Source organism: Doryrhamphus excisus, linkage group LG7 (genome assembly GCF_037039965.1).
Source record: "Doryrhamphus excisus strain RoL-2023G ecotype Guam linkage group LG7, RoL_Dexc_Guam_v1.1, whole genome shotgun sequence".
Lineage (NCBI taxonomy): Eukaryota > Metazoa > Chordata > Actinopteri > Syngnathiformes > Syngnathidae > Doryrhamphus > Doryrhamphus excisus.
The window spans coordinates 18,619,028-18,642,560 of NC_136363.1; the positions used below are offsets into that span (position 1 = coordinate 18,619,028).

The 23,533-nt window shown below is 40.0% G+C and overlaps 1 protein-coding gene across 4 annotated transcripts in view; it reads left to right on the forward strand.

The window, feature by feature from the left end:
- Nucleotides 1-23,533, forward strand: part of arhgap21a (Rho GTPase activating protein 21a) — a 59,906-nt gene that overhangs the window by 9,478 nt on the left and 26,895 nt on the right. For 2 of the 4 annotated variants that reach the window (XM_058060594.2, XM_058060595.2), the window contains exon 1: nucleotides 20,612-21,717. The exons of the other annotated variants lie outside the window; for them this stretch is intronic. In XM_058060594.2, the coding sequence (XP_057916577.2) occupies nucleotides 21,412-21,717 (306 nt within the window). In that variant the 5' untranslated portion in view covers nucleotides 20,612-21,411. Of the gene's footprint in view, nucleotides 1-20,611; nucleotides 21,718-23,533 lie in introns of those variants that run through there. 4 annotated transcript variants of the gene reach the window in all.

Here is a 23,533-nt window from a genome sequence, read left to right on the forward strand (position 1 = left end):
GCTGCGTGTTACGTCATAGCTCAGCATTCGCTAAAAGAACGTACCCGGGAACAGGAAAAGATAAAGTTCAATCTTAAGCTAATATTTTATAATTAATCTCGGCACATGTTTTTATATAGATATGTATTTTCTTTTTTTAATAAAACTGGACTTATGAATGGCGTATAGAAGGGTTTAGATTCTGTTCCACAGATGGCGCTAATGCACAACGAAAGCTGCTTGCCAATCGCTAATAAACAACAGAAGAAGAAAAAAAACACGAAGAAGAACGCAGTCTGACAACTTTCCGTTTGACATCAATCGGATTGGGGAAAGGAATATTGCAACCCTGTGAATCCGATTATATACTCATTTTCTTCTCTTATTGGGTATTTTTTTTAAAAGAAATTGTACAAATCTAATTATTAAAAATGTGTAGATTTTTTTTCAAAATGTTAAAAATGTAGTGCTGCTTTGTTTTTTTATTATAATTTTTTTATTCAGGAAAATATTTTATAATTAAGCTTGGCACATGTTTTATATTTTCTTTTTTTAATAAAACTGGACTTATGAATGGCGTATAGAAGGGTTTAGATTCTGTTCCACAGATGGCGCTAATGCACACTAAAGCTGCTTACCAACCGCCAATAAACAACAGAAGAAGAAAAAAAGATACCTCAATTGGATTGGGGAAAGGAATATTCCAACCCCTGTGAATCCGATTATATATTCATTCGGATTGGCACTTTTCTTTCGGAATGAGGTGTATACAAAGGTTAGATTCTTCCCGTTTGAGCAAATAACCCGAATGGAATTGGAATATTTGAGTCCATGTAAACGTGGCTAATGTGAATTATAGCATTGTTACCTGTCATTAATGGTATCAAAATGGACGTTTTAATAATGTTCTGTCAGTTTATGAAACACTTTTGATAGAAAACGGTCACTTTTGACGTCTGCCTAACTTTGAGCAAAGCAGGCTTCGCTACACATGTTAAAATAAATCTCTGCCAACTAGCTGTCAATCAGTTACAGACAAGGTAGTTTAATGTTTGATTGGTTTTTTTTTTACAGCCAATTGGCTAACATTGTATGATGCTTCTGTTTAAATGTGACTGTAGCACATATATACACAATAGTGTTGCTAATGTTCGAGTCCGCCTCACGAAAGCACTTTTGGCATTGTTGAATCTATATTTTCAGACATATCAAATGCTATAAATTGAAACTGTGTCAGGGTGCAAATATCCAAGTCTTTCCACATTAGGAACAGGGACGGGACTCAAACTAGTCCACTAAGCAATAGCGCATACTGATGTGGCTTTCACATACAGTGGTCTTTGTGGCGTCTGTACAGTCTTACTGTTTTGGTCTTTTCATTGAACACTAACACAAGCATCTCATTGTAGCCTTTCTTTTGAATTCCTGATGTTAGGAGTACAGACGGGTTCGCCGTGCCGGGTCCGTGATTCCCCCAACCTCGACCCTAATTCAATTTCGGGAGTGCTGGGAATTGTTTACGTCAAAACTGATAGGCCTCTGTTTGCGGTGAAACTACTTGGCTGTCTGAGGTGCTGAAGACGCGCCTTTGTGTGATGGTGGACTCGTCAAATATTTAGGGTCGGAGAGGTGGCGCCCGTAAGAATTGTACAGCTGTGTTAATATGTTGGCCAGATGAAGGTATTTATGGAAGTACAGTAAACCTCGGATATATCGGAAATTCGCTCACAACGGACATAAAAAATAACCAATTTTTCTGTAATGCATTTCCAATAAAAATTAATTGCATATATCGGATTTTTTATAACGGATTTCGCCTATTTCGGACAAAATCTCCAGTCCCGTTCCAATGCATTTCCATTAAATTTCCCTCGCATATATCGGATGGCCGCATCGTGGCGCTCCGATTCGCCGAATCGTGACAAGCCGCTATACGACGTTGTTTGCAGCGTTGCCTGGTACATTGGAAACATAGTCAAGGAAGTGGATAAAATCCGATTTACGCATATACCGGATATAAATCGTATAACGGACATTTTCCGGTATACGCATATAACAGATTTCGCTTATATCGGACAAAACCAGTGGGAACAATTGAATCCGATATATCCGAGGTTTACTGTATTAACTTTAATATCTTTGTTGGAAAAACACTCTCAGGCATAAATATGTATTGAGCCTCACTCTGTCCACTAAACCTAGCTCTGGTTACAGTTACTTCCTGTTTACGTCCTGTTTTGACACTTTGCTATGATAGTTTAGACATAACACTGAAGGGTTTAACCAGGTTTGTGCGTCAGAAAAAAACCTCAAAGAGCAACTAGGATTAATAATTCATATATGAAGGGACCAATTATACCGAGCATCCAAGCGGGGGAACCCATGGGACCCTAATTGGTGCACCTGCTGTCCACCCCTGAAGGGTCTGTCTGGAGCGAAGTGGCAGGTTGCATATAAGGATTGTGGCTTCTGAAGTCGGAATGTTGGGTGATGACTTCTCACCTCGTACATTAGCCTCCCGGTTGGACAGGGACAGGAAGAAAGCCGCACGCCCCCCCATTAGGGCCCGGGTCTGAAACGAGAGATAATGTCCATATCTGTTAATTTGTATCATGTTTTCTGGATTATTCCGGTCCATCCCATCCTTCTTCTTCTGAGTTCTCTTATGTCTGTCTTGTCTGTTCCTTTCTCTGCGCTCTCCTTCCATCTCATTTCTCCTTTGTGGAGAAGCATTCCAGGCTGTTGGCCCGCACAATCGCCCCCAAACATTAGCATATGAAAGCAGTTCAGGGGCAGTGAATACCGCAAGGGAAAAAAAAAAAAAAGGGGAAGAAGGGGGGAAGAAGTGTCATAAAACTTCCAACGCAGTCCCAAGAAGACATATAAAAACTTCTCATCTTCACACATGTGGCAGATATTTCCCGTTTTGATCCAAAAAGCGTGCTACATATTTATATTACAGTCTTCCATCGCCACTTTGTGGTTCCAATTTTGTGGCTTCACTCTATCGTGAGTTTTCAAATTAATAAATCATATTGTTTCCCATTTTAATACACTATTATTGGTTAAAACATATTTATAGCAATGCGTACAAGTCATATTTATGTCTTATTTTCTATTATATATATATATATTGGATAATATGAGTTGAAAGGTGACTATAGGGTTGTTATTTCATGTCTTGAAGCCTCTAATAATGTTAAAACATGGATTTATAAGGTCGGAAACAAGTTTTTTGTTTTTTACTCCATTTATATATAAGAAATCCTTATTTGCTGAAATTCATTTATCACGGTCGGGTCTGGACCGTTTAAAGTTTCAATTAATTAAAGTGATAAACGAGGGATGACTATGCTAGTGTTTTGTGTCCCACTCCATCTTTACAGGGGACCTATGATGCTTTTTTCCACTTTTCTGACGCATTTGGAACTCACTTTGAATTCATAGTGAGCCTTGTGCTCTTATATGGGCATGAGTGGGACCAATTACAGGAAGAGGATTGTGGGTGGAATAAATTCAAACTGAAATCCAAGCAAACACAGCTGGAATAAGGTGCTGATCAAAGAAGATCTAGAAAGCTTTCTGTGCGTGTTATTGTGTGTAGCTTGCTCTATAGGAGTCCACAAGTCAATACAAAACTCAATACAAACGGCCAAAACAAAGACATTGTTGTGTGCAAATTTACAATAACAAGTGATCCTTGCGCCCTTATATGGGCATCCCCGGGTACGAGCTGAGTGGGACCAATCACAGGAGAGGGTTGTGGGTGGAATAAATTCAAACTGACCGTTTTGTAAATCTAAGCAAAGACAGCTTGAATAGGTGCTGATAAAAGAAGATCTAGAAAGCTTGCTATTGTGTGTAGCTTCCTCTATAGGAGTCTACAACTCAATACAAAGGGCCAAAAATGAGTATAATACTGTAATACTGGTCCCCATTAATGCTACATTGTTGTGTGCAGATTTACAATAACAAGTGAGCCTTGTGCCCTTATATGGGCATCCCCGGGTGCAAGCTGTACGAGCTGAGTGGGACCAATCACGGGAAGAGGGTTGTGGGTGGAATTTTGTAAATCCAAGCAAACACAGCTAGAATAGGTGCTGATAAAAGAAGATCTAGAAAGCTTTCTGTGCGTGTTATTGTGTGTAGCTTGCTCTATAGGAGTCCACAACTCAATACAAACAGACAAAAATGACTATAATGACTCTAATACTGTACTGCAGATTTACAATAACAAGTGAGCCTTGCGCCATTATATAGGCATCCCCGGGTGCAAGCCGTACGAGCTGAGTGGTACCAATCACAGGAGAGGGTTGTGGGTGGAATAAATTCAAACTGACCGTTTTGTAAATCCAAGTAAACACAGCTTGAATAGGTGCTGATAAAAGAAGATCTAGAAAGATTTCTGTGTGTGTTATTGTGTGTAGCTTACTCTATAGGAGTCCACAACTCAATACAAACAGCCAAAAATGACTATAATGCTGTAGGTCCCCTTTAATGTTACATTGTTGTGTGCACAAGTGAGCCTTGTGCCCTTATATGGGCATCCCCGGGTGCAGCTTGAATAGGTGCTGATAAAAGAAGATCTAGAAAGCTTGCTATTGTGTGTAGCTTCCTCTATAGGAGTCCACAACTCAATACAAAGCACCAAAAATGAGTATAATACTGTAGGTCCCCATTAATGCTACATTGTTGTGTGCAGATTTACAATAACAAACACAAAACCAAAACATGCCACTTAATACCTGGCGCCTTTTAAAAAAGCAGTAGCTCAGTCTGACCCCCTGCAGAGGCGAGTTAATGTTTACACACACACACAGCGCAGTGCAGTTTTAACCTGGCCATAGATTATACACAAGTAGGTCACATTTGATACCCCGGCTAGAAGAACAGGAAGAAATCCTCCTTTTTTAATAAGAGTGCTGCGTCAACGGGGCTTCCAGGACACACTTTGCCGGCGGGCCATAAATTTGAGCCTCAGCAGTTTGGCCCGTATAGCGAAAAAAAAGGCGGCGTGAGCAGAATGCTGATTCACCTCACACTGTCACCGTAAAAAAAAAAAAAAAACATCCCCCCCTTCTTCTGCACAACACATAATCCCTGTGACATATGTGAACAGGGACTGCTGATGCTAGCCCGGTGCCCACACTTGCTTGGGGCGTAACCTTGGCGACACACCGATGCACGCTCCTTGTTATTATTTTATGAGCTCACCCGGAAAAAAGAAGGATACTGCTGAAGCTCGACTGGAGAAAACGCTGCGGCTCTCTTTGGTGCAATAGGGAGGAGCCTCGCTAGTGGGCGGAGCAAGGTCTCAGCCCCCTCCCCTCCCATTGATGCTCTCTCTGGACAAATAATCAGAATAATCCCTTGTGTAATTAATCTATATAACGTGACTAGGGGTGTGTCAGTCACCATTTATTCTCATGCATCATTTAAGTGAGTCTCAACTGTGACCTTCTGCTGTCCTTCTAGCTTCCACGCATCCTCTTCTCTCTGTGTCTGGAGACATCCCAGCAAAAGAGCCATTAAGTGGCCGCTTCTCTCTATATCTGTCTTCTTGGCAGAACAGCGTTCAAGAGCGTCCCTCCACGTCCAAATACACCGTGATTTATTAATCAAGGGTGATGAATTGAGCTGAAAACCAATGTGACAGCGCCAAGAAAGGGAGGTCACCGGTGGAAGATGGTGCCAAATGTTTTTGTGTGCTATTTTTTTTTTTTTAGCTTTTAGCGCACAAATGACATCCATGTGTATCTAAGCGGCTCACGAGTTGATGAGTGTTTATTGTGGCGATGGAGAATGCACCGGACACTCCCTCCCTGTCTTTATTCTGGGGGGCCCCGAGCGAGCATTGCATGGTAAACAAAAGAAGGAGGGTGTCGACCAGAAGGAGATCCTTATGTCGACTTATGAGGTGCAGTGACACATGCTAACAGAAACGGAGGAGAGATGAGGAGTTCTTATTGTTTCCAGCTGGTTCCGGGTGTGGTCGCTGTAGCAAAGCGCCGAGTCCTTCGGTCTCTGACCTGTCTGCCAAATGTAGCTTTTTTTTTTTTTTAATGCATGGGGGTCACAAAAATAACTAAAATAACAGTGATTGCTGAGGATTTTCCGAAAAGACACCCTGGGTGTTAGCGTTTGCCAACATTAGCGCCACTTTAGGACACAGTGATGACATAACTGTGTGTTTTTTATGAGCTAAATGAAGGGAAGTAAACTTTGAAAAGTCTCCATTAGCACATCTGAGCCAATATTGTCATTTGATGACATAATATGATGCGACATGCATGCTTCTGCGATGTCTAAAAAGTCTTAACCGCTTCTTTTTGGGGGGGCTTTCCTTCCATGTATCGTTGCCTCGTTATTCAATTAAAGCAGGCTCGACATTAAAAAAAACCGCACGGTGCATCCCCTGTTGGGACGGCAGCAGTGAAGATCATCTGCGGTAAGCTACATCAGCACCGATTAGGATCTGGGCCTGGTTTCTATTTACAAGAGAATGATGCCCGCTCCACGGGTTTCTGTTGTTAAAAAAAAAAAAAAAATCAGGTTCTGGAAGGGCGGTGGAAAGCTACGAAGTTGGCAGGTGTGGAGGAGATGTGGAATTGACACAGGTGGAGGCCTTTCAACTAACATGAATACACAGATTTTTGTTTTGTTAGCCTTTTAAAACCGCCATCTTAGCTAAAGCTACCATCAATACATACGTGCTACATATCCATGTCAACAGAACGTCAGCTAAAAAGGTCAACAAGAACAGAAGACAATTCAAACCATAAGTAGTTAAATGTGCAAATGCTAACAAAACAAGCTAACAAGTCCAAGATCAGCAATAAGTCCAGAAATCAAAAGACAAATCATTCGTCATATCACCTCGTACTTCGGTACAGGACAAAAAATTTTTTTAAATTAAAAAAGAAACCTTAAACTACATTAGGAAAGCAGGAAGTGAACAAATATAACAGTTACTGATTGTAAAAGTACCAGGTGGAGGGGTAGGATTTAATAAGCTTTGCTTCTTCCTAATCCTTTTGGACATGTGGAACTGTGAACTGATTATGTGATGCATTCAATTGTAATCTGATGCATGTCCAAATGAAATAAAACCATTACCATTACAAAAGCCCCCATTATGGTGAAATAAAATAAATAATAATAATACATTTTTAAAAAAAAACTTAAAGTATATTAGGAAATAATATAATAATGAATAAATAAATAAAAATTAAAAAAATTTAAAAAAGCCTTAAACTATATTAGGAAAGCAGGAAGTGAACAAATGTAACAGTTACTGATTGTAAAAGTACCAGATGGAGGGGTAGGATTTAATAAGCTTTGCTTCTTCCTACTCCTTTTGGACATGTGGAACTGTGAACTGATTATGTGATGCATTCAATTGTAATCTGATGCATGTTCAAATGAAATTAAACCATTACCATTACCAAATGTGACAAACATGGCACTGTCAGAAAGCTAACACTACCGCTAAACTGAACAAGCAGCTTGATTTACACTTAACCAGCAGCATGCATATGTAAATACTTTGACGTCAACAGTACCCGTTAAAGCACCGAGGTCCATGAAGGCTTCATAGAGCCTCATCAAGACGCTACTTGGCTAATATGGCGTTACGGTTTTGGGTTACAGCATCACCTGTTGCTTTGGTATGCACATGACAGCCTGTGAATGTGGTTTCATGTGTTTCTTTAAAAAATAAAAATAAAAAAAATACATCATCCCTGCTGGTGCTAATAGACACGTAGCTACTCGCTCACAAACCGCGGCGTTGAAATGTGTACACCCCCCCGATGCACTTATTCCGGGGCCTTTCCACAGTCCCAACATTCCAGTGTCCATATCTCACCGAGAGACCCAACTGCTTTCAATCAGTCGGGTCACGAGGCTCTCCAGATGGGCCTCAGCTTTTGGGCGGGACTGCTTGGGACGTGGTGGGGTGGAGTAAGGGGGGGGGCTGCTCTAGCTTGTAATAGTCAACATACAGTACTTGTGCCCCCCTCCCTCTTTGGCCCGTATTGCGTCACTTTTATCCTGTGAGACCTGCGCTGGATGCCTCACGCTACTCGGCTGCCACCGCGTTTATTTCCGAGGCTCGAACTCTTCCAACGTTTTACTGGCTAACATTTTCCATCGTGTTTTGAAAAGAGCTCATACACTCATACACATCAGGAAATAGAAGAGATTTAACCGTGACACAAAGAAGGGCTAGCTGGAAAAAAATGTGTTTAGCAAGTTAGAAACCAACAGAGGAAGACTTGTGATGCTAATTTTAAAATAACGGTTAAGCTGCTCAGAAAAACCGTCAGTCCTCGGTTTATGGTATTGTATCATGACGTACGCACTTCCATAATTAAAACGCGTAATTTTGATCAGAGGCTGCAAGGTGGATGAGTGGTTAGCGCGCAGACCTCACAGCTCAGAGACCCGGGTTCAATTCCACCCTTGGCATGCGTGGGTTTTCTCCGGGTACTCCGGTTTCCTCCCACATTCCAAAAACATGCTAGGTTAATTAGCGACTCCAAATTGTCCATAGGTATGAATGTGAGTGTGAATGGTTGTTTGTCTATATGTGCCCTGTGATTGGCTGGCCACCAGTCCAGGGTGTACCCCGCCTCTCGCCCGAAGACAGCTGGGATAGGCTCCCTCCCAAATTCCAAAAACATGCTAGGTTAATTAGCGACTCCAAATTGTCCATAGGTATGAATGTGAGTGTGAATGGTTGTTTGACTATATGTGCCCTGTGATTGGCTGGCGACCAGTCCAGGGTGTACCCAGCCTCTTGCCCGAAGACAGCTGGGATAGGCTCCAGCACCCCTGCGACCCTCGTGATGAAAAGCGGTAGAAAATGAATGAATAAATAAATAATTGACTCGAACGTTGCTTTACTTCCTGGTATATAGCAGCCAAAACATTTCACCGTAATTTCATGACTTGTTTTCAAGGCCGGTCTTGGTCACGTTGTTATTAAACGACGTTGTACTTAAGATTTTCTCCGTGTTCAGCCTTGCTTTGGACATTGTTTGCCTCCGTTACCTGGATACTGGACACTTAATCTCTCCCTTTCCTCCCTCCTTCCCTCCCCGTCGTAGTCACCGGTTGCAGTGGTCTCACGTTACGTTGTTTCACTCTCTCAGCTGAGGCCTGCTCGCTTAATACCCAACAGGGTGCATTGCACACCCCGGCTGAAGGTCACGGCACATCCTCGCGACAGGAAACGCCTGGCATAGTTGTGTGTATTTCCAGTGAAATGGAATTGAACTGAGCAGTTCCTCGAAGCCATACTTGGGATGAATTTCTTTAACGGCTATGCGAGGAGAGGACTGTATAGAAAAATGAAAATTAAGATACAGTAAAGTCTCGTTATATCGATATCGGTTATAACGAATTACTACTTATTACGATACTATTTTCATTTCTAGTCTTTTATGATATAATTAGTTCCGTTAGTACGATACCTGGTTATTATGATAATCCGGTTACTACGATGCCCTTTTCATCGCCCGCCAGCCAATTTGGTCTGCTTATATCGATACAAAAGCAGCTTAAATCAATCTTTGCTTAAGGATTTCAATACCAAAAAAGAACACGGCGAACGGCTGCTTCAAGTCAACTTTATTTTTCACACTTCCACCACCAGAGCGCAGCACACACACCGATTCCCGCACTTCCTGGTTCACAGGTCATGCTCAACCCGCCCCACATAGCTGGCCAAACACATGCCTGTATAGAATCTATACACACGAGAGAAACCACAAACGCAGTTGGTTCTTCTGTTGCAGGCATGTGTATAGACATTGTTCTATACTATAGAACAATGTCGAGTGCATTATTGCCCACTTTTAATGTAGTTCGGCGCAGGATCGGATATATGGATAGTCCGGTTATATCGGTATTTTTTCCGACTCCCGAGAATATCGATATAACGAGACTTTACTGTATTTGAGAACAGTGGAATGTTTTGTCAGATATTTTGGTGTGGAAAACCGGAACCAAAGTACTGAAAAAGTGTAGAGTATAGCAGAAGCAAAAGCATTGAAGATTTTTTCCAGTTTTTAATAAATGCGTTTTGGGTTGTTTTTTTGTTTTTTTTTTAAACCTAGCTCCGGTGGCCCCCAGGTAAACTGAGTTTGAGACCCCTGATGTATACCATTACTTTCGGAAATGTCATTCGAAAAACTCCTCATGTAAACATGGCTATTGATACCATTGCTAATAATCATATAACTGGTGCAAATGTATATTATTTTTTTATTAAGGTAGCAGAGAGTAACAAGTGACCCTTCCCCCGATGCCAGAGTGGAACATTTCCATCAATGGGATTGACTGAGTGCAGTTTGCTTAGTTTAGCCACTGATCTCTGCTCTGCTAACAGGATTAGAGTGGTCGTACCTCCACTGGGAGGTTCTGGCCACCCCCCCTTACAGGTGATCACTGTGGGACCAACCGCGGTTCCCCCCCGCCCTCACCTGTTTTGTCTGTGCTCTTGGTTCATCAGTACCAATTTCAGCCTTGCTGAACTAATGAGGTTCTATATTTATCCCGCGCGCTTGCTACGTTGTCAGTGTTGTCGTTACGCTTCCTGTAGCCATTTAATCACGACCTTGTGGCCCTGTGCGGCTGACCTCCGAGACCTCTTATGTAACACGCAGGCGGCGGGTGAAACGGCCTCCTCAGAGACGAGCTGCATACTTTAGATCGCCGTGACGTTATTTTCACTGCTTTAGCTCTCCCAACCCTTGGCTAAATCATCTGACAGGTTCAGGGCAGGAAGCCTTTTTTACTACGATGTAATCCTGCATTAAATTGAGAGAGACATTTACGGCCAGGAAGAGAAATGTTCTCAACTGGCTTCCAGAGAGTAGGATTTTTTTTTTTTTTTTAAACACATGTAAGTTACTGCGGGTGCCCAGGTGGTATAGCGGGGAAAACGGCGATAATAAAACGCACGGCATGTGTCCACCTACTTGCCCTTTTTTTGTCTCAGTTATGTGTCTTGTCGACATCGAACACGCTAACCTTGCATCATTGTATCCATGTGTGGTCATGGCGTGTTTATCGCTGCTGGTTATATTAAATGCGGGGCAGCCAGAGTAGAAAACATCCACTCTCACCGCCAAACAGATTAGAAACAGATTTAATGCTTAATCGGTTGCTCTAGCTCAGCCCCACCAACAACCTGTGACGTCTACCCTCTTCAACATGGCACACATAGACACCCCCCCCCCCAAAGCCCCCTGTCAATGGCATTGTGAAGCCATCTGTCTGTCAATCTGGACCCTCCCAACGTCAAACCCCCGGCAGACCTTTCTCTTTCTTACAGTAACAGGGAAACCTGAATTACGTGCAACGATTAGCCGGGAATTGTTTTGTTGTATTACCAAAGCAGAAGTTGCACGCATGCTAATTTGTGATGCTAATTTTAAAATAACGGTCAAACTGTTAAGTTGGTCAGAAAAACCATCAGTCCTCGGTTTATGGTATTCCGTGTTACGGCGTTGCATCATTACGTACGCACTCCCGTAATTAAACGTGTAATTTAGATCAGAGGCTGCACGGTGGTTGAGTGGTTAGCGCGCAGACCTCACAGCTCAGAGACCCGGGTTCAATTCCACCCTCAACCATCTCTGTGTGGAGTTTGCATGTTCTCCCCGTGCATGCGTGGGTTTTCTCCGGGTACTCCGGTTTCCTCCCACATTCCAAAAAACTTGCTAGGTTAATTAGCGACTCCAAATTGTCCATAGGTATGAATGTGAGTGTGAATGGTTGTTTGTCTATATGTGCCCTGTGATTGTATATAACAGTATAGTGTATAAAATATTGTATATAACAATATAACAGTCACTAAAGTCATCATACAGCAACTTCACACTCAAATATACAAACATGTACCAATATGAGTATAAAAAAACAACTCATTTCAGTTTTCCCATTCATTCATTGGGGTGCTGCAATGACATCAGCCCCTTTCTGGGCTCCTCAAATAAAAACACACATGATCAAAAGTATAAGATGCAGATGTATTTACTACACTACAACGGTCTGAAAGTTTAATGAATGTTAAGGAATGTTTCCACCCACATTCCAAAAACATGCTAGGTTAATTAGCGACTCCAAATTGTCCATAGGTATGAATGTGAGTGTGAATAGTTGTTTGTCTATATGTGCCCTGTGATTGGCTGGCGACCGGTCCAGGGTGTACCCCGCCTCTCGCCCGAAGACAGCTTGGAAGTGGCAGTGCGAGAAGCAGGATTGGAACTGCACATTGAGAGCTTTACGCACACTATAAACCTTGTCATCCAGCACCCCTGTGAGGAAATGAATGAATGAATGAATGCATTGAAAAGTTTACCCGGAGGTTCTAACGATAATCAGGCGGTCGATCAACAATCTCTATTCAAAAAAAACAAACTACTGTCAGCCGAGTCACACCAAAAGCGGCAAAGGACGCTGGGAACACAGACTGCAAGTTGAATGACAAGGTTTATAGTGTGTGTAAAGCTCCTAATGTGCAGTTCATTTCCATATTATGTATTATCATTCACTTCCTGGACTCGGAATGGAACTCATACGTACGACTACCTATATGATTGATGGTCGTCTTGACGGAAGTTTGCTAGCAAAGTTAGCACATCAACAACTATCAGGCTCGTATTTGCTCACAAAAATAGCTAGCCAAAGGATGACAATAGTGCTCAGCTCTTATTCCTTTAGCTAATATAAGTAGTTACTGCTAAAGATGGAACCGCCCAATCCATGTGCCAACTGGGTCCATTTTCTTTTGGAATCTTCGTATAGTTTGCTATTTATTCTAGCGTCTATTCCTAGAATCTTAGGTCATCTTCCCCAGTGGTGCCTCCTGTAACCCTCAGTCCCACCTTTTTTCGCTTTCCCTGAAGTAATACGGCTAATGTCTAGAATCGATTCTGACATTCCCTAACAGAACTGTGACATCATGAGCACCAGGGTCCAAAAATCAAGCACTCCCAGTCGTTGCAGCTGTCTGCGTTAGCCACGCTTTGTGATGCCTGGAAGAAGTTTAGGTTTTACATGGCTATGACATTTTATTTATGACTCGCCACATGACAGCAGACATGTTGGCTCGTTCTTGCCATTGTACAGTCATCAAACATTGGGCTTGCAGGGGCTGAGCATGGAGTTGTAGCATTATGTCACCAAATTCATGGCCTTACATGTTAATGACTTAACTGCTGAAGTGGTGGAAGCAGTAATGGGCGCACCTTTTGAAAGGAAAAACTAAAGATTGGGTGAGGCAGTTTTCAATTTTCCAAGCATACGGTATGAATAACAGGTATGATGAGGGGAGTGCCGCTGTGGAGGAATCTCAGAATCAATTGTAAAAGTGCGACAATGACAATGTTGTCATGACAACAAACTGCACAGCTGCTGCTTTGGCTGCATCATGATGTCAGCGCGTGTTCTTATCAGTTCGTGCACGTGATAGATGTAAACACGGGAATGCCAGACGTGGGCCAAAGTACTCATACCGATATGAATATTTTAAAGTTCCGTCACGTTGCAGTATGTATTTTTAGATACAGGGGATCATCGCTACAGCCGTATCTGAATGTTTAATGGGAGCTGTGAATATTTCACAGGGCTGAGTGGAATGTGAGAGATGTTTTGGGTCATAGTATTTTACAACAATTTCAAAAAAAAAAAAATAAATAAATAAATAAAAAATAAAAAAAATAAAAATTAAAATAAAATAAAAAAATTAAATTAAATATAAAATAAAAAAATTCAATTAAATATTAAATATAAAATAAAAATAAAATAAAAAAAAACATAAAATTAAATTAAAAAATAAAAATAAAATGAAATAAAAATAAAATGAAATAAAATTAAAATTAAAATAATTAAAAATAAAACAAAATACATATAAAGTACAAATAAAATCAAAATAAAATAAAAATAAATAACGGTTTAAAAAAAACTTAAAAAAAAAAAATTATATTACTGATTGTAAATGTTACTGATTATAAAAGTATTACCAAAAAAAACATATCGGTCAATCCCTACTTCTAAGGGATGCAAGAGAGATCAGATTGGCTACTCTTATAATGTAGTCATATGCAGTACACGTGTCGATCTGGAGGAAAATAGTGAATCATAGAAGTGCCTTGGAACCATCATAAAACTACGGAAGATCGGAATGGACAAACCCGCAGCATTCCCCTGATAAGTTGACCACTGTCATTGTATGGGAAATATCCGCAACACAAAACGCTCCATTCGTACACTTCTGCTATGACTATATCGCCAGCTGTGTTTTCATCCTACTCAAACATGACTCATGATCCAAAAACTCCACAACGCTATCACTTCAACTCCCCGTTCCTCCTGTCCGCGACGTATTCCTGAACCCATGCGTCACGTCTATTCAAATGCGGGAAGAATTCACAGTTTGCTGTGGAGACCAGATGAGCTGCATGGTGAAGAAACACGCCGCAGGGGAAAAAAAAAAAAAAACTAAAATAAGGGGATTTCCTTCATGTTGGAGCTGGAGAGGGTTTTTTGGGTTGGATGCGCACCCAAAAGAGTCCAGAGGAACAGGACGTGAAAGAGGGGGAAGGGGGGGTTGCATGAACCTAACTCACACTTACAAGATCCCCAAGTGAAGGAGCTCCGCCTGATGTGGACAATTGTCTGGAGATGACCTCTGACATTCCTAGACAAACGCCTCTGCCAATCAAGCATTCAGTAGCCAACTCATTCACTTCTAAGCAGCTGCTCTGAAAACAAAACAAAAAACATGTTTGCAGCTCATCGGTAGTCCAAAACCAAAACCACTAACTCTACCATAGTCTCTAAAGCAAAAAGCAATCAATGGAAGACAATTTGTGAAGCCAGAGGTCACTAATGCGCCAAACCCAATATCCTACATGAGATGTAGTAACCACCCACGTCTGGAATCCTCAGACCCATCAGAAATATGCAGACAAATATTCAAGATGAAGAGCCGCTATAGACTCCTAACCTCCTGAATGTAAACTTGGGTTCTGAAAGACTCCATTGATGAACCGTGACACAAGTGTTAGCCAACAGGAGCTTCACAAAGAGCCTGTATAAGGGTGGTGTAAGACCATCTTGGAAACTTTTTTTTTTTTTTTTTTTTAGGTAGGACAACTGTAAACTCATTCTAGGTTATATAAACATATAAACACTAGAGGACCCAAGCCGTGACTGATAATGGAAGCAATTCATCGCTAAATAAATATTGGTGTCAAACAGTGGAACAGGCTTTATGAGGCTTCATAAAAGGTGAACAGGTGACATGTTAGCTAGCTATTATGCAAAGGTGACGTTTTAATGAAATGTAATCTTAATGTTATGTTGTTGTATCTGATATATGGCATCTATTATAGTGTACAGTATACTAAAGATGGATATAGTACACTCATACACCCATCTAATACAACATAATGGGTAATGGTTTTATTTCATTTGAACATGCATCAGATTACAATTGAATGCATCACATAATCAGTTCACAGTTCCACATGTCCAAAAGGAGTAGGAAGAAGCAAAGATTATTAAATCCTACCCCTCCATTTGGTACTTTTACAAACAGTAACTGTTACATTTGTTCACTTCCTGCTTTCCTAATATAGTTTAAGCATTCATTTCATTTGAACATGCATCAGATTCAGTTCAAAGTTCCACATGTCCGAAAGGAGTAGGAAGAAGCAAAGCTTATTAAATCCTACCCCTCCATCTGGTACTTTTACAATCAGTAACTGTTACATTTGTTCACTTCCTGCTTTCCTAATATAGTTTAAGTTTTTTTTTAGTCCTCCCCCTTATTATTTTACCATATTTGTCCTTTCAGTTTGTCATTTATTATGAGAAATTTTATTTAATTTTTCCCCATTAAATACATTAATTTTATTTGAACATGCATCAGATTCAGTTCACAGTTCCACATGTCCGAAAGGAGTAGGAAGAAGCAAAGCTTATTAAATCCTACCCCTCCATCTGGTACTTTTACAATCAGTAACTGTTACATTTGTTCACTTCCTGCTTTCCTAATATAGTTTTTTATTTTATTTTTGTCACGTATCAAATACGAGGTGATATGACCATACAATGACATAATGGGTACCATAGTAAGTGTCAATATAGTGATATGTATAGCACATCATGACTGGTTCAAGACTCTTCATCCTTGTATTTAGCAAACATCAACTGCTTGTATTGTTTCTTGAATATTTTTAGCCTTATGCATTATTTTAGCTCTTTGAAGATGAACTATATCAGCAAGTTGAAGTATTTGTCATTTTAGAAATAAGAAGTTAGTATGTTCTCTGGAGGCGGCATTATGAATTATCCTTACTGGCCTTTTTTGCAGTACATTTAGCGAGTGAAGATTGCTTTTATAGTTATTACCCCGTATTTCCACACAATAAGTAAGATATGGTAGAACCAGAGAGCAAAAAAAGTGTTGAGTGATTTCTGATTGAGAAAAAAAAATTGCTTTGTTCAATATTGAAATATTTCAGGACTTTTTCGGGCTGATACCAATTTTTTTCTATCACCCTTAGCCGATGGCCGATTTTGCTTGGGCTGATATTGCTTTTGCTCCCTCAATTTACATGAAAAAATTATGATGATAACAAATATTCCAGGTTTCAAGGTTATAAACAAATATTGATTGAAATGTAAACACTGAACACAGTAGAATTTAGCTTTCTTAAACACACATTTGAACGGCATTATTAATTTTAAAAGGAATAAATATTCAACATGTGCAAAATATTTCTGTCGTAGTTAAGTTTTAAAACGTAACCCCCCCCGGCCGGCGGAAAAATACATCCGAACCCGATATATCGACCGGCCGATGTATCGGTCGATCCTTACTTAGAAGTACAAGGAAAAGCTAGTCTGCCTGGTAGTGGATGGTAGGATTTGCACCCGATGGACCCCCCCCCTCTTGTGGATCTGTGTGAAGGAGGGTCTTTATGGGTGTGCAGTGGCGTGGTCACATAGCGAGGAGCAGTCCCTCATTAGCCAACCTTTTGTTACAGTAAGCCATACCTCGCGGAGGCCAGATGCAGCGTGTCCAGATTAGATCTTTACACCCGCCAGGAGTCTTGAAAAGCCACCTCTGAATCAAACCTAATCCCTCCCCCCTAGCAAGACTTTCTTTTCTTCTCTTCTCTGTCCCTTTCTCTGAACGACACACACATATTCACAGCTGCCGATACATTACACACAAGGCTGGCTTCATTAGTAAATGTCTTGCAGAGATTTGCAAAATTGCTTATTGGTTTTTTTTTTTTGGTTTATTATACAATCTAATAAATCAAAAACTTTCTGCAAGACTTTGGAGTTGGTCTGTGGGATTTTTTTTTGTTCCATTCATGAGGTCAAATGTCACCGATGCACCAACTAGAACATCCCAAAAGTGATTATTTAAGGTTTAACGGGTCTTGCCAAACTTATCCAAGCATGCCTTCATGGACGTTGCTTTTGTGCAAACAGCCTTCCCCAAAAAACAAAGTTCCGTACAATTCTCCAAATTTCATCGGAATGTTGCCTATTTGGTCGAGATCCATGTTTGAATTTTGACTCTGGCATGTCTTTGGCACTGTTTGTCGTGTTGTGTGAAGCCGCAGGGGTCATTTTCGGAAAGATCAGGCAGGGTGTGGGTGGGGGACTCCGGCATCAAACTGCCTTGTGGTCACAAGTGGGAACCGTGCAGAGCGAGGCAACAATGATGAGGGTCCAACAAAGACCTCTCCCGAACATAAAGTGGAATATGTTGTTTTGTTACTATAAACCCTGCAGACTTGGTGGTAGGACATCACAAGTGTTTATGGTTCTGGTATTGCATTATTTATACGTCACCGCTTCTTTTTTTTTGTGTGTGTTTGCATTTTACACCTCAATGGCATCTCATAAAGTTCTTGAAAGAATCCTCCCAGCTGGTGTTAAAGAGCTGCAGATGGTTTTAGTGTGTAGAACATGGCCGCTATGCTGTTGTTAACCTGTTGCTTTGCTTCCTGGAAATGAAATTGTTGCTAAAAATCACAATGTGAGTCTTTCAGTATCATTCAGACACTGTAGTGCAGGGGTCTCAAACTCAATTTACTTGAGGGCCAGTGGAGCTAGGGTCTGGGTGAGACTGGGCCACATCAGGTTATCCAAAAAAAAAAAACGGATTTATTAAAAACAGAAAAATATACAAACTTTTTCAGTGCTTTGGTTCCGATTTTCTACAATAAAAGCGCTGATAAAACATTCCATTGTTCTCAAATATCTTAATTTTTATTTTTCTGCACAAAATAAGATGAAAAATAAATAAACAAATCAAGAATAAAGAAAATCAATCAATCAGTAATAAATAAATAAATATAATAATAATAATAAAACAGCAAATAATAAAAACTTAAGAAACCACATATAGTTGGTGGGTAGACAAATAATTTTTTTCAGATTAAAATGAACAAAGCATTATTAGAGCCCTGTAGACATGACAAAACACGACTATAGTCACATTTATACTTTTTTTATTTACAACATATTGCGCAACTGCAGGGTCTTGAGACACATGCTAACTCGCAAACTAGAGAGCTAGCGACCTAAACGGTAGCCTCCAAGTTATTTCCTTTAAACTTAAAAAAAGCCAAAACTTACCACTTCCACACGGATAGGGAGGATAACTATTAACAGTTATTTAACCTTTAACATGAACATTAATCAAACGTAATAATTTTTTCTGGGTACATGATACCATACAGCATCCATATCAAACTTGCGCGGGCCGCACTAACATTAAACTTTCATATCAAGGCGGGGGCCTCAAACTAGTGTCCTGCATGTTAAAGGTTAAATAACTGTTAATAGTTATCCTCCCTATCCGTGTGGAAGTGGTAAGTTTTTGGCTATTTAAGAACAGTGGAATGTTTTCAGAGCTTTTATGGTAGAAAATCGTAACCAAAGCACTGAAAAAGTTGGTATATTTTTCTGTTTTTAGTAAATGCGTTTTTTTTGGTGGGGGGGGGGGGGGGGGCTGATGCGGCCCAGCCTTGCCCAGACCCTAGCTCCAGTGGCCCCCAGGTAAATTGAGTTTGAGACCCCTGGCCTTAATGATCAAAAAATCTCCGCCAAGCATTAAAACATGACCCAATTACCCCCCCCCCCCACTTCTAGAGTAAACAGCTAAATCCAGAACACACATACACAAATCCCTCTTTGCACCTTCTGCTGGGGATTTGAATCTCCAGCCAAAACTGTTGCCCCTCGCTCTTATCGATTTGTACGAAGTGACCGATTTATGACACCGTCAAAACCACTATGTCATCACATGCAACTCACCAGTCCCGACCTTTTTGTGCTGTGTTGCCATGGCGACTCGGAGTCTTAATGTTTCTGGGTGGCACGGCTTGTTTGTGCGCCTTGCAGCCAACAGCAACATTCAAGTTTCCTGGCCGCAGCATCATGTGGTTTGAATTTGTAAAGAATCCCCCGTGAGCATTATTGAATGTACAAGAGGTTAAGATAAGACATTTGGTTGAAATTGTAACTTTCTAAATATGGAAACAACATGGTGTCCAAATCCCTCTTCTATATGCAGGAGTTCTAAAATAAAACCACTCTTCAGGCCGGCTCAATTTGGCACCTTCTATTTCCACCATCTTTTCCATAAGGAATATCCTGTACTATATTGAGCACGATGCGGTAACACGATGCCTGTAACCTCCGAGGGGAACATTCCACGACTGTTGTTTTGTTTTTCATGGTCACTACTCTAAAAAATAGACTGCTGTTTACATTTATGCTGTGTACAGTTGTGCTCGGCGAGCACATGGTTGCAAACCGCAGCGGTTGGTGATGGACGTGCGCTGGATGGAGTCGGATTGCTAGCTTGTTCCCACCACGGCTGGTAATTAAAGCACAGCCCACGGGGGGAAAGTGTGATGAAGCATCACGCTGGTGTTTTGGCCACCGGGCTCTATAGGATTCTTAAAATCTTGAGTGGAAATATTGGGTAATAACTATAAAAGCAATCTTCACTTGCTAAATGTACTGCAAAAAAAAGGTCAGTAAGGATAATTCATAATGCCGCCTACAAAATCACAAATACTTCAACTTGCTGATATAGTTCATCTTCAAACAGCTAAAATAATGCATAAGGCTAAAAATAACCAATTAGCTAAAAATGTCATCCAATACTTCTCTACAAGAGAGGAGAAATATGATCTCAGGGAAGAAGTACATTTAAAACACTTATATGCTAGGACTACGTTAAAAAGCCATAGCATTTCAGTATGTGGAATCAAACTATGGGATGGATTGAGTAAGACCCTCAAACAATGCACAACGATGAGCCAATTCAAGAAACAATACAAGCAGTTGATGTTTGCTAAATACAAGGATGAAGAGTCTTGAACCAGTCATCATGTGCTATATATATCACTACTTACTATGGTACCCATTATGTCATTGGATGGTCATATCACCTTGTACTTTGGTACGTGACAAAAGTAAAATAAATAATAATAAAAAAATTTAAAAACTTAACCTATATTAGGAAATAATATAATAATAAATAAAACTTAAAATAAAATAAATAAAAAAAAACTTAACTATATTAGGAAAACAGGAAGTGAACAAATATAACAGTTACTGATTGTAAAAGTACCAGATGGAGGGGTAGGATTTAATAAGCTTTGCTTCTTCCTACTCCTTTTGGACATGTGGAACTGAACTGATTACGTGATGCATTCAATTGTAATCTGATGCATGTTCAAATGAAATTAAACCATTACCATTACCATAAAAACAGCAGAGAACGACTTGTCAAATTGAGGAGGCCTTTAAAAACATTAGCGTTGCTTTCTGAGCATGTAGCGGATCTTTAAGTAGCATTTTTGCAGTGGGTCCCTCGTTTATCACTGTTAATCGGCGACTTTGGAGTAGAGTCATCAGACATCAGATCTCTCCTGTCAATGTGAGGCTCTTGTTTTTTTAAATCCTTTTAAATATAATTGAGAAAACTGCATCCTGTTTAATATACTTTGTTATTATATTCCACTTTATTTTCATTTGTCCTCCATGATTATTTATTCCCTTGCAGCGCTCGATGACGTGCCTTAGAGATGGAAGAGACAGGAAAGGAAGAGGCTGCCTGGTGTGTGTGTGTGTGTGTTTGTGTGCATACCTCAGAGTTGTGTGTGGCCAATGGGTGGGTGCGTCTAGCGGTCCAGGCACTCTGCAGCACAGCAGCACTCAGCCTCTGAGCTCTACTCTCCATTGAGTGGAAGCATCAGCATGCGGGACGTCCCGAGCAACAAGCCTCATTCTGGAAGAGATGGATTGAATTAAGAAGCGTTTTGATTCTATTTAATCTGGTCATCTAAAGTTCTACGACGTGGACTTTGCTATGCCATGCTAGCCCAGAGGAACGGGCTTCCTTCGGGCTGCAAGCCGCTTCCTCTGAGGGATCTACCTGACCTACACGACGTGGAATATGAGGGCTGTTGCTCCCTATCCTCATCCGCGTCATCTGGAAGCTGTCCTTGGGCTCGGCTGGCCGGGGTGGACGGTTGCTTATCGGAACCGTATTGTCTTTGGTTCCAGCTTTTAGCCAGAGCCTACTGGGGAGAATTGGAACTGGGGCTCAAGAGTTCCAATCGTGGTGTTTCCTGGGCTCGGCTGCGGGAAGCGTCCAGGAAGAATTGCGTACGATCGCGGGTAAGGGACAAAAAAAAAAAAATCCCTCTGCAATTTGACATTTTAAGGAGGAAAGATTCCGGGATGTGTACTTACTGAAGCTTTAAGGCGTATAGGTTTACATAGGAGGCATTTCAGAGAAATGGGGGGGGGGTACTTTGTTGTGCTGTCTAAGGAATTTTGTGTGCGTCATCCTGCTCTCCTGCGGCAGGGTCGTCCTGTTTCACTGACCGATATCTTTCATTCCATGTGATGCAGTTTTAAGAAAGCATCCTTTAAAATATGGTCGTAGTTCATAAAACGTACGCATTGAATGCATATGTTCTAGTGATAAAGTGAACACGGGTGACTAATGTTAAATGTCTGTGGTCAGAGAGGCTTTTGGAAAGGAAAAGTGTGAGGGAGTGCGAGGAGGTACATGGATGACGTCAGATGTGCAGGCTTGACTAAGACTAACAAAAACATACTTTACTCAAAGTAGAGAAGCAGTGACAGTCAAACTCGCTCAAAACGCTGATGTCATATAGATAAATGATGCCGGAAGGGTCATGCAAATACGTTATCCTGAAGGCACCATATGGCATCGAACCGTTTTGGTATTGACGCTATGTTTTGATGAGCAGACTGAATGCATAATTGGTAATGGTAATGGTTTTATTTCATGTGAACATGCATCAGATTACAATTGAATGCATCACATAATCAGTTCACAGTTCCACATGTCCAAAAGGAGTAGGAAGAAGCAAAGCTTATTAAATCCTACCCCTCCATCTGGTACTTTTACAATCAGTAACTGTTAACATTTGTTCACTTCCTGCTTTCCTAATATAGTTTAAGCATTAATTTCATTTGAACATGCATCAGATTCAGTTCACAGTTCCACATGTCCGAAAGGAGTAGGAAGAAGCAAAGCTTATTAAATCCTACCCCTCCATCTGGTACTTTTACAATCAGTAACTGTTACATTTGTTCACTTCCTGCTTTCCTAATATAGTTTAAGTTTTTTTATTTTTATTTTGGTCACGTACTGAAGTATGAGGAAAAATAAAAATATTTTTTATATTATTAAAAAATATGAAATCAATAATTATTAAATAATAATTTTAAAAAATATTTTTATATTTGTTCACTTCCTGCTTTCCATATTTTTTTTTAGTATTTATATTGTCTGAGTTATATGGAGGACCAAAACTGCCAAAATAATAAATAAATAAATAAATAAAAGTGGAAATAAAAACAAAAATGAAAAAAAATTAAAAAATTAAATACAAAAACATTAATATAAATAGAAATAAAAACAAAAATATTTTTTTTTAATCTTGTTTTTTATTTTTGTATTTATTTTTACTTTTATTTATTTATGTATATATATTTTTATTTTTGTTTTTATTTCCATTTATATTTAATTTTTTGATTTTTTTTTCATTTTTGTTTTTATTTTCACTTTTATTTATTTATTTATTTATTATTTTGGCAGTTTTGGTCCTCATAGAAATGCAGAAGGAAAAACTATTCAAATGAGGGGGCGGTCCTAAGTGTGTCTTGGGTTGAACTGTTCGCCTATTGGTTGATCGACATGTGAGTGAGAAAATCGACTAGGTATGCCTGCAAACGGCCACAAAAATAAAGAGCAAGATTCAAAAATAAAAAAAAAAATGTATTTTTGTTTTTATTTCCATTTATATTTTTTTTTTTTGTATTTAATTTTTTCATTTTTTTTTTATTTTTGTTTTTATTTCCACTTTTATTTATTTATTTATTTATTATTTTGGCAGTTTTGGTCCTCCATAGAGTTTTGCAGTACTTAATTAATAATTCATCACCTTTTTTTAATTTA